At 46.6% G+C, this 10356-nt stretch overlaps 1 protein-coding gene across 1 annotated transcript; it reads right to left on the bottom strand.

Annotated features, from left to right (window-relative positions):
• Window positions 1–1422: 1422 nt before the first annotated feature.
• Window positions 1423–1952, bottom strand: LOC136191386 (uncharacterized). The gene is made up of 2 exons (XM_065979712.1): window positions 1705–1952; window positions 1423–1654 (listed from the first exon to the last, which is right to left on the bottom strand). The coding sequence occupies exons 1-2, from the start codon at window positions 1950–1952 to the stop codon at window positions 1423–1425; spliced, it is 480 nt and encodes a 159-aa protein (XP_065835784.1).
• Between the last annotated feature and the right edge of the window lie 8404 nt (window positions 1953–10356).

Below are 10356 nucleotides of genomic sequence, written 5' to 3'. Positions count from 1 at the left end.
TCAAGTCAGTGATTTATGCCGGTTTTAATTAGTCGGTGACTGTCATCTTTCTTTGCAGTGCAACGAGGTTGGTGGTTCATAAAAACGGCCTGACCAGATGTGTCGAATTTTTGGAAGGGCAGGGAATAACGATTTCCCGTCTTATAACAGACCGGCACCGTGGCATCGCTAAATGGATCAGGGAAAACATGAAGGGGACACAACATTACTACGACGAATGGCACTTAGCAAAATGTTAGAAAAACGAATTCATCGCGTACATAACCTTTACATTTTTCTGTTGTTGGTTTTCATAGCTTTCAGAAAGAAAGCCGAAGCTCTGGCCAAAGAAAAAGATTGCGAAATCATCGGCAGCTGGCTTAGAAGTATGGTCAACAATGTCTATTGGTGCGCCGCATCAACTAGCGAAGGCAGCGGAGATCTTATAAGAAGCAAGTGGTTGTCTCTCTCGAACCACATTCACAACGTCCATACTGGCCGTGATTCCCTATTCCCTAATTGCTCTCATCAAAATTTGGAGACTGAAAGAGAAAAGAAATGGTTTAGACCGCGTAAGGGTTAATAGTAATAAGTTTGCTATGTATTAACGAACTTTGCAGAGACGAAAGCTAGCATAAAAATTCAGAAATTGCTTACCAACACAATGTTCTGCAACGACATGAAGAGGCTGTCACCCTCATTCCAGACGTCATCCCTTGAGGCTTTCCACAGCCTAATCAATCACTTCACTCCCACTTCTTCAATATTCTCAATGCAATCCATGATGGCTAGGTGAGAATTCAACAGTTACTCTTTTATTTCTAAAAATGCAATTGATTGCTTTTCCCCTTAGACAGTTGTTGGCGGCGATGCATTACAATGAGAACGCCTCTCGCGAACATGCTCAAACAGCCCAAGGGACGCTGAGATATAGAGTGACCTATCCAAAGTACAAGAAGGGCGACTATGTTGTGAGAAAAATTCTCACCAAAAGCACCTACGGTACAATATAAAAGCTAAAAAACATTACTCAATAATGGCATTTTTAGATTACGCAGCTGAAATAATGGCTCTTGTAGATGCTTTGGTGATGGAGGGGGAGAAATGTCCAGTTCAATCAGATGTGGCACCATCTCTCACTAGTGACTTTGTGAGAGTAGATAAAGAGAAGCTATTGAGCAGCACCTGACAAGATTCTCAAAAGAGTAGTTAATGAATAGTAGTTCAAAATTCAACTTAGATTTGGATATTTAAATCCGCAGTACACAGCTGAGGGAAAAGTCTGCCTAATGATTTTTATTGCACATGCTGGAAGTTCCACACGTATACTTTTCCCTAGCCATCCCCAGCACCATCTAGTAAGCTGTCGATAAGCGGTGTATCTGTATTTTCTAGATAGGAAAAATATTACTGGTACACATCACACAGAACAGAACTATTGATTTACTGATTGACAGGCTGAGAGTTTTCAGGATCCCCATAGTGTTGTCTCATTTGGTAATACGCTGTCTGCAGAACCCACCTGTCTAAGCAGACAGATGCAAACCCTGGGTGTAAAGTGATGCACGATACACTCGGGTCCTCCTCGTCCATCTTATTTCCCATTTCAGCAATTTCTTGACAGCAGATCGACTCGGCTTCTGTAGGCATAAACTGACAATTTCCGCATTCACACCTATTGACGCTGTAATAATTAAAGAAATTCCTGTTTAATGGGGGTTTCACCAGTCAAGATTCTCTAGACGTCTGTCCGTGTCGCTGGATTGTTCCGCAGAAACGTCGTCCAGACTTTGAGAACCTTGGACGGCGTGCGGGCTCGCCAAAGGCTCAAAAAGGTATGGTCGAACACCGTCGTCGTCACTGGAATCGCTATCGGCGGACGAATCTTCTTCATTCTCTTCTGTAGGCGCTAGGTCACCGTGTCTATACAATAGGGAGTATTCCGAGTGTTGCTCGTCGCTGTCGTCGTCCATGAATTGTTGTTTCAGGGTAGGCCTCTTGTGACGTAACCGTCGCCCGTATGAGAGCAGTCGCGTGACATTTTCGCAGTGCGATTTCTCCGCGAATTCTTTATTAGAGGATTAAAGATTGCCAAGAACGAAAAGACTGAACACCAAACTACAGATCTACGGCGTAAAAAAGGGGGGTTACTCCTCAGGATAAAAAGACACAGTAAACCGTTCCCTAATTCTCTTATTAAAAACATTAACATGGCGGTTTTTTCAAAAATCCCATATGTGCGTGGGCGTATTAGGCATTGTTGCATATTAAGCCAGAGCAAAAACCCCTATTTTAAACTTCAAAAAACCATTATTTTACTCCAGCACCATTGTACGTCACTAATAACAAGCGTTTCCTAAAATTTAGATTGCTATTTTAAAGAAAACGTGTAGCTGTTACGTCACAATCACGAGACATATCCGACGTCACATTGAGTCATTTTTTCAAATTTACAAATGCTCCTTTACGTTAGCAGCTTTTTCTTTGCGTCAAACGTTTGTCTAGCATTCACGCAAAGCATATTTTGGGCAGCGCCTATTGTAAAGTCCGCGTACGCGAGGGATTATTGAGGCACTTCACGAAGAGGGCCAATCTAGGGCCAATCTTTACGCAAAATCGCTGATCGCGTCGGGCGATCAAAAACGGCCGTAGAGCTATGCCTAAAGAGACTAGCAAGCGGCAGTAGCGATTACGAAACGAGGCCTGGACGCGGAAAAGACACGACCGCAAGAGAGGACCATATCGTTAGACGTATGGCACTCTCACATCGTCGAATATCGGCCAGCCGCATCGCTACGGAAGTGAACGAACAGTTGGGAAAACAAATATCCGGAAGAACTGTTCGTCGTCGTTTGCACGAACAAGGCATTGATGCCAGGCGCCCTCGCAAAAAGCCCGAGTTGACCCAACGACATCGGCGACTGCGACTCAACTGGGCTGTCTCGCACCGTGATTGGGGAAGAGTGGAAGTCGGTGCTCTTTAGCGACGAGTCAAAAGTCAGTATTGGAAGTGACGGGCTGTACGTATGGCGTCGCAAGGGTGAAGAGTTTCTCCCTGAATGCTGCGATCGCGCCGTGCAGCACCCAATCAGTGTCATGGTATGGGGATCGATGTCGTGGAACGGAGTTGGTTCTCTGATTCGTCTGGACGGACGAGTGGATTCGGCTGCCTACCAGCGCATTCTTGAAGACCACATGCTTCAAGACGCCGACCACATGATTGGAGACGACTTGTTGTTCCAACAGAACAACGCCCCAATCAACTCGTCTCGGTCAACTCGAGAATGGCTGCGGGCACATGATGTGACCGTCTTGGATTGGCCGCCGAAATCTCCCGTCGCGATCGAGTCGACAGCGGACGCCCCCGTGTCGGAGGAACGCATCAGGCGGCGAACGGAGGGAGCGAGGGTTCGACGACGAGCGGCGAAAGCGGACGGGCAGACTCAGGAGCGGGGGAGGATCCTTTGCTGTTGGCAACAAGGAGCGCGGAAGGACAGACGCCGCGGGCGGAAACCGCAGGTGTCGAATCAAGGCTTATCGAAGACCTTCAAGCCTGGAACCTGCTGCGACTACCGACGTTTTCCGACGAAAAGGGGAACGATGATCAAGGCCTGTGAACATTCATGCGCCACTTTGAGAATCGAGCCAAGCTGGCTCACTGGCCTGAATAGGACCGGCTGCTGCAGTTCGAAGGAAACCTTACCAGACGCGCGCTGCGCAAGTTTGAGGCTCTGAGCGAAACGGAGCGAAATTCGTATGCCAATGCTCGGGATGCGCTGATCAAGCGAATCCGCCCGGTAAAACTGGAGTCGTTCACGCAGGCTCAGTTTTACAGCAGGAAGCAAGGCGAAGGCGAGGCAGTGAACGATTTCGCCGAGGCTCTGCAGGGACTGAACGCGGAGGGATTTCGAAGCCACAACGTCGATCCAAAGCTTCGGGATCAGATGCTTGTCGGACAATTCAGCAATGGTTAAGATTCCTTTTCAAACGAGAACTGCGCTACCCTATCGAATCGTTCATGGACGCCGTCGAACAAGCTGGTCGAGGCGAAGGAAGCACAGCCTGTCAGCCTGGTATCGGAGACAGCGTTCAAGGAAATGGATAACGATCGAGTACTGCTTCAACCTCCCGAATGTCAATTGGTGGATTTCGGCCAGAAAGAAATTCCCATAATTGCGTCGGAAACCGTGGAGCGTAGAGGGCAAAACGGTACCGCCAGTCATATACGTGCAGAGGAATATGCGGATGCCGTGCATGTTGGGTCTAAACGGAATACTAAAAATGGACCCACACGTCAAAATTCGAAATGAAGGAAATTCGACGTCGACGGTCGAGATGAAGCTGGTTCGGGCAGCCCGAATTCTTCCGGAGCACGCCGAATGGGTTCCACTTCGAATGACTGAAGCGAACTCGGAACGGAAGCCAATACTGTTCGAGCACAACGAAAAGCATGGAAACGAGCTGGGGATCGAAATAGAGGATAGCCTGCTGCCGGGCGGAGAGGAAGCACAGATCCTAATCCGAAATGGGTCGTCAAAGCCAGTGAACCTGGTGGAGGATGCTGTGATCGGCGACGCCGGCCCATTAGAGGTGATCGACCCCACAGAAAACCCGGAGTCAGCGAGCGTAGCCGAAACGGAAACCCAAAGAAGCCATCAGCGACGACTATCTGAGGCGGAGAAGGATGCTTTCCGACAGTTCGTCGGGCGATTTCATGATATATTCGTGGTGGACGACACCGATTTGGGGCGAACGGCCTACGCGGAACACACGTGATTGACACACAAGGACACTTACCGATCTATCAAAAAGCTCGTCGAGATCCGTTTGCGCTGCGACCCGTGGTCACGAGATTGGTGAACGAGATGATCCCCCTACTTCAAGACTGTCCCAAACTCCTTGCCAAACAACCTTCCTCTGAAAAATGAAAAAAGAAATAACTCCTTCAAAACGACAATCTATGGAAAAACAATAGGAAAGCCATGCGTAGCACCGCTCTCTAAAATCAAACAGCGCAGTATGCACCGCTCGAAAAAACGAGGATCGCGAGAAAACACCCTTTCCCCTTTCGGGTCCAATTCCCAACGCGCAGCCGAAAAGGCCCCTCAAATACGCTCCAAACCTCGCCGCGAAACGTTCAAACCCTAAAAACCGCGCAGGGAACAAAGGAAAGGAGTAGTATAATCCTTCGAACGCGTACGGGGTCCCGAAACCACAGAACGCACGGGGTCAAATGAGACGCGAACACACAACCTACCCTGCGCGACAGTCGACTCCGTCCTTTCTCCTCCCCTTCGTCCCATTTTAAGCCGTTCCAAAGCGATGACTGAAAACACTGCTCCCGTATACACGTAACCCCGAATCGTCACCGCGCGAATCTACGCAAAATGTACAAAAAATATTTTCCACACTGCCTAATGCCTACAACACAACTCCTCACAATACATGGCGTTTGGAGCAGATAAAATGCTCTTAGAAACAAAAACCCCGATATGCCGACGAACACAATTATGACGTCAAACCTCAAATATGCCCGCGAGACCCTATACCGAAATTGAAATGAATAAAATTCTGTACCAAACCCCAGTAAAATATTTGTCAATCTCCTTAATCTAATATACAAGATTATGGCTATAAGTTGACAAATTCCAAAAACACGAATTTGCTAACAATAAATAGAGATTACATCCGATGACGTCATACGCACCAAAATAGATAGAGCTCAGAAAGCGCTCTCGAATGATATATAGCACGCCTACAACGGACCAAACGGAACGTTAATCCCGTAACTTATTCATTTAGGAGAGGTTTTTGAGAAATTGGAATCCTGCTAGAGCACCCGGGATTTTTTTCAGGAAGGGTAGAAATGCGCTCTGAAACTCCCCTAAGCAATCCCTGTGTCTCCCTAGCAACTAAAAATCCTAAAAGAATTTTCCTAACCACTACTCCTTTAACCGACCATAACTTTGAACTAAAAGCATACGCCGAGCCCCCAATCTCCCTTTCCTGTAAACTATTACCAAGGAATTCCTGGACCCAACAGTTGCCATGGTTACTAAAGATTTTCTAAATATGCTTTTGTTTACCCCTTATAAAAAACCCTAAAACCATTATAGACATTCTTAATTAACTTTAATACTCTTTACGTGTATATTTGTTGTAACCTCTTTAACGTCAGGCACAACTAACGCCATGCAAGCGCAACTCCTGCAGTCCATGCACGCATTTGGCGTTATTAACCCTTCCGCCAATGACTACCGCATCTAATATTAGACTACCTTACACATGTTTTTACGTAACTGTTTCACCTTGCCTTTCGTTTAATCTTCCTCAAGACTTTCGCCTTCGCCTCGTTCTTCCACGAAGAACTCGGGCGGACCGATCCCAAACTTTTTCACGTATGATCCTTTTAGGATGGAGCGGTAGCAATCTTGCAGCAGCTGTGTTTACGTGGCGACGATAGAACGTTGCTCTCAATTGCGGGTTCACCATTATTTTGGAAAAGAGATTGCTGAACCCGGCACTGGGGTTGTTCTTTCTGAAGGTGTAGACTTCTTCGATTTCAGGTTGCGTCCAGGTAATGCGATGGCCGAGAGGTTTCTTGATCATGACCTTTCTGGCTTGTGGCTAGTCTTTATTCTCCACTCGCTCTCTGGCGGTGGTTGTGGCACTCTGTTTCCCTTCTGTGACTTGCAATTTGCTCGCTTTTTTCTTTGCTCTTTCCATTGTGCCGCTCTCTTTCTCGATTCACGATTTGTTGCTTATAGTCGCGGTAGCGCCTATTTCTGCTGGCTCTTGCTCTTCTCGCAATTTCGCCAAACATTTGTCACGAATTCGGATATAAATTTCTTCTGGTATACCCAGGGGAACCGCGTCGTGATGATCGCCCCGGTCGCTTTTGGGGCTCTAAACATCGGGTGTAGCATCTACTTCGTGGGTCTTCTTCGTACTCGCACTGCCCTTGTCGCCGGTGTCGTATTTCATCGGCGATCCCGTCAAATTTTTTTGGCTTTAGCCGCCATTTCAGCTTTTCTTGCCAGAGCAAACCGCACGTAATATTTTTGCTCTGTCTCTAGAGAATGGCTGTTGCATTCAGCAAGATTTCTTCTATCGTTGTCGCCCAACGTCCCATGGCTGAGCGTACTGAGCATTTGCCGAATGTTGGTAACATTCAAGTTACCCAGTTCGGGAACGTTCTCTTTCATAAAATGTTGCAGGAGCTTTGATAGTCCGCCTTCGAGGGGCTTTCCGTTGACGGACAAGAAGACGGTGTTGACTTTGGGTATCGTTAGCGGTCGCTCGAAAACGGCAATGACGTCTTCTTCGAAAGGCAACGCTTCTGTGCCGTACGTCGCCGATGTCTTAAAATTCTTTGAGACGAGCATTTTGTTTTTCTTGACGTCCTCCGACTCGTTCATTGTCATATGCAGGATCGATTGCTGCCTGGGAGGGGTTACCGGGCAATTAAAGAGAAACCAGGTGTATGTGAACGAAAATTGTCCACGATGTATCCCTTTTTTGCCTTTTCGATCATTTCTTTCTAATCGCTCAATTAAGCTTGCAGTGGCCTGCTTGGTGCTTTCTATGGCTGTGGCCGGATCACCAAATTTTCCAGCGCTATACATCGATTCCGCTGTCGTTTTCATCAAGCCTTCCTTTTTCTTCGATTTGCTGAAATCTTTCAGTACTTCACTGAGAGCGGCCTTGGCTCGCTCGAGCCATGAAGAAAAAAGATCGTCCAATTTGTTGAAAAGTTTCAGCAAATCTCGTTGAAGAAAGCAAATAAATCTAAAAGCACAGAATCAAAAAATGCGCGCAAAACAGTCAAAAAGAGCACCTTTTGATACTAAAGAGGTGGCTTAGCGCTGTCGAGCTAGCTTTAACCTGTACAAAAATTCTTCGATCCTTGAGTAATCGGCAAGGCATTTTACGATTGATTTCTTGTTCTTAAGCGCTTTGACCATCTTCCCTTTCGTTTTCGTACCTTTGGCTTTTCTGTTAAGAATTTGACAAAGCGGCCGACGTGCGTTGCCGAGTTATTTGCATCCGTTGCGATTTTTATATTGCCCGCAGCTTCCACTTGCCAATGAACAAACTTTTTCAGTAGATGATGCTCAATTTTTACAGCTCCGTAGTGCGCCTTAATTAACGTGATGACGAATGCTCATCCTCGTCTCGCCGTCCTCGTCGTGCGACACGTTTGCTGATTGGTCCGACAAACTTTCTTCTTCCGACGGGGAAGACGATCTGAAATGAACGGCTTCGAGACACGACGCACTCTGTGTAACGGTTCGTCGTCGTCCTCTGTCATCATAGGCGTTGAAGTTGTCGTCGTCACCCAAATTCGAACGACGTGCCCTTTTCTTCTTTTTCAAGTCGTCGTCGTCGTGCCTTTGTTTGCGAGCACGCTTTTCCCCTTTAGATATTACACGAAGATCCCTCTCCTTCACTTCGCTCGACGTGCTCACAATTACAAAAACCTCGTGCTTTAATTAAGAAGCAAGACTATGTCGGAAGAGGTTCGCGACAAACGGGTGACAAAAACAAAGTGCTGCAGTCATCGCTGCCGTCGTTCTCGCCGTCGTCCTTGCTGCTACTGTCGTCGCTGTCGTTACCTTCGTCGCCGCCGTCGCGGTCGTCACCATCGTTGCCGCGGTCACTGTTGCGTCTTAGCTACTGTCGTCGTTGCCGTCGTCGTTGCCGTCGTCGTTGCTGTCGCTGTAGTCATCGTGAACTCTTCAAACTTTCGGCGGTCCTCGACATCCCACGACGTCGCCTTCTCATGACGACTCGAAGTCATCGAATGGCAGATGCGCATCTTGCTCTAAAGAATACAATTAAGCTCAGGTTGTATAAACGCCTTCAAAACTGCTAACGCGATAGCCATTTTTTATACACCTTGGCTATCGATCGGGGGGTGCTTACAAACTTTCGGGTTCCCCGTTCTTATTTTTGGCGTTAATCAGTTCAGATCGGAGAAAAAACTACCATTATTATTTTATTATTTTCAGTAGTAGTGAGCAAACCTGAGACTCTTGAACGGGCTACCAGGGTACTCTTTTGTCTTCCACGCCCTAGCATAATCGCCCTTCCCGGGTTTTATTTAGGACCATTACCGGTATCCAATTGTAAGGTTTGGTTACGGGCATTGCGATTTGATCCGGCATCTGCAGTCGTGGGTCTTGCAGTCGTTGGTCGTTACATTCGTTACGGCGCCTCTTTTTGTCCATCTCTTCGAAGTCATCATTTGATGAAAGGGTGTAGTCACTTTTTCTTTTTGTATTGAAGCGCACAGATGACGATTTTAGCATATTCTTCATTCCCGCAATATTCTATTTTTTGTCGTCAGGTCGACGTAGAGTGCGAGAGCCATCAACGACGTACCCTTTAGAGAAATTGTGCCAATTACCGGCACTTCGTAGCCTTGTGCAAAGACTCTGTCGCGGTCCCGAATCTGCATGGGGTTCGCTGAGAGAGTCTGGTGTGGCAGCGCCTACTTTAATGAGATAATTCATTGGTAGTGACGTAGTGACACAGCCATCTGACCAAGCCATCTGACCAAGCCCCTTTTGCCCTTCTCGTAGCGTTGCCATTCTTCCTCAAAGTTGGCATTGACATTTGCCGCAATAGTCCTGCCGTTTCTTACGTTTGGTAGAGATTGAGGCCTTCTTTCCGATTCCTGTTGCTAATCTAATACTTAGATTTTATTCATTCTGCAATTAGTTCGCCTACGTCACGAATTATGAGAAAGTATTCTTTTAATGCGTCTTGCAGTGAGTGAAAGTTTCTTTTCATCAGAAACCGCTTTATGTCTTTTAGCTCGTGCTGCTCAGGCTTCGTACGAGATAGAAAGTCTGCGCAGATTCTTACGTTACGGCCGCAGCACTGCTGTGCTGTTTGAACATGTTCCTTCCTTTAAGAAGAGAGCGTCCAATTTCAAGTATTGAACTGGGCATTCTTGTTACCAAAACGTTTGGTCACAACATTAAAAAAGAGCGACTATGGCAGAAATTCAAGCAAGGCAAAGAGAGCGTCTTAGTTTATGTCTACCATGGTTTCTCGCCCAATGGATGAACTGAGTCACTTAACGCAGAAAAGACTGACTTTCTGATAGTTCTAAAAACATTGAGTTCATAGTTAGACGAAAACAAAAGCCTCAAAAAAGAACTCGACAGTCTGAAACAGGCTTCATCATATTCTCAGAAGTCAAATGCAGACTTCAAGCAGACGTTATTAATTTTCGGACAAACCTCGAAGTGAGCAGAGGAAATGTTTGGCGAGCTACACAAGAAATATTCCAAGATAAATTTTTTCAGTTTCAACAGCACACAGTTGTAAATATAAAATGGGAAAACTTTGGCTCTTCCCTAGGAGCAA

This window comes from Oscarella lobularis, chromosome 9, assembly GCF_947507565.1.
Source record: "Oscarella lobularis chromosome 9, ooOscLobu1.1, whole genome shotgun sequence".
NCBI lineage: Eukaryota > Metazoa > Porifera > Homoscleromorpha > Homosclerophorida > Oscarellidae > Oscarella > Oscarella lobularis.
This window is presented reverse-complemented; position numbering and strand designations above follow the sequence as displayed.

Bases quoted from the DNA above. Each gene is read 5' to 3' on its own strand.
- LOC136191386 (XM_065979712.1), bottom strand. From the start codon at position 1,952: ATGGACGACGACAGCGACGAGCAACACTCGGAATACTCCCTATTGTAT. The intron at 1,655-1,704 runs GTGAAACCCCCA...CAGCGTCAATAG, and splicing joins CGTCTAGAGAATCTTGACTG to GTGTGAATGCGGAAATTGTC.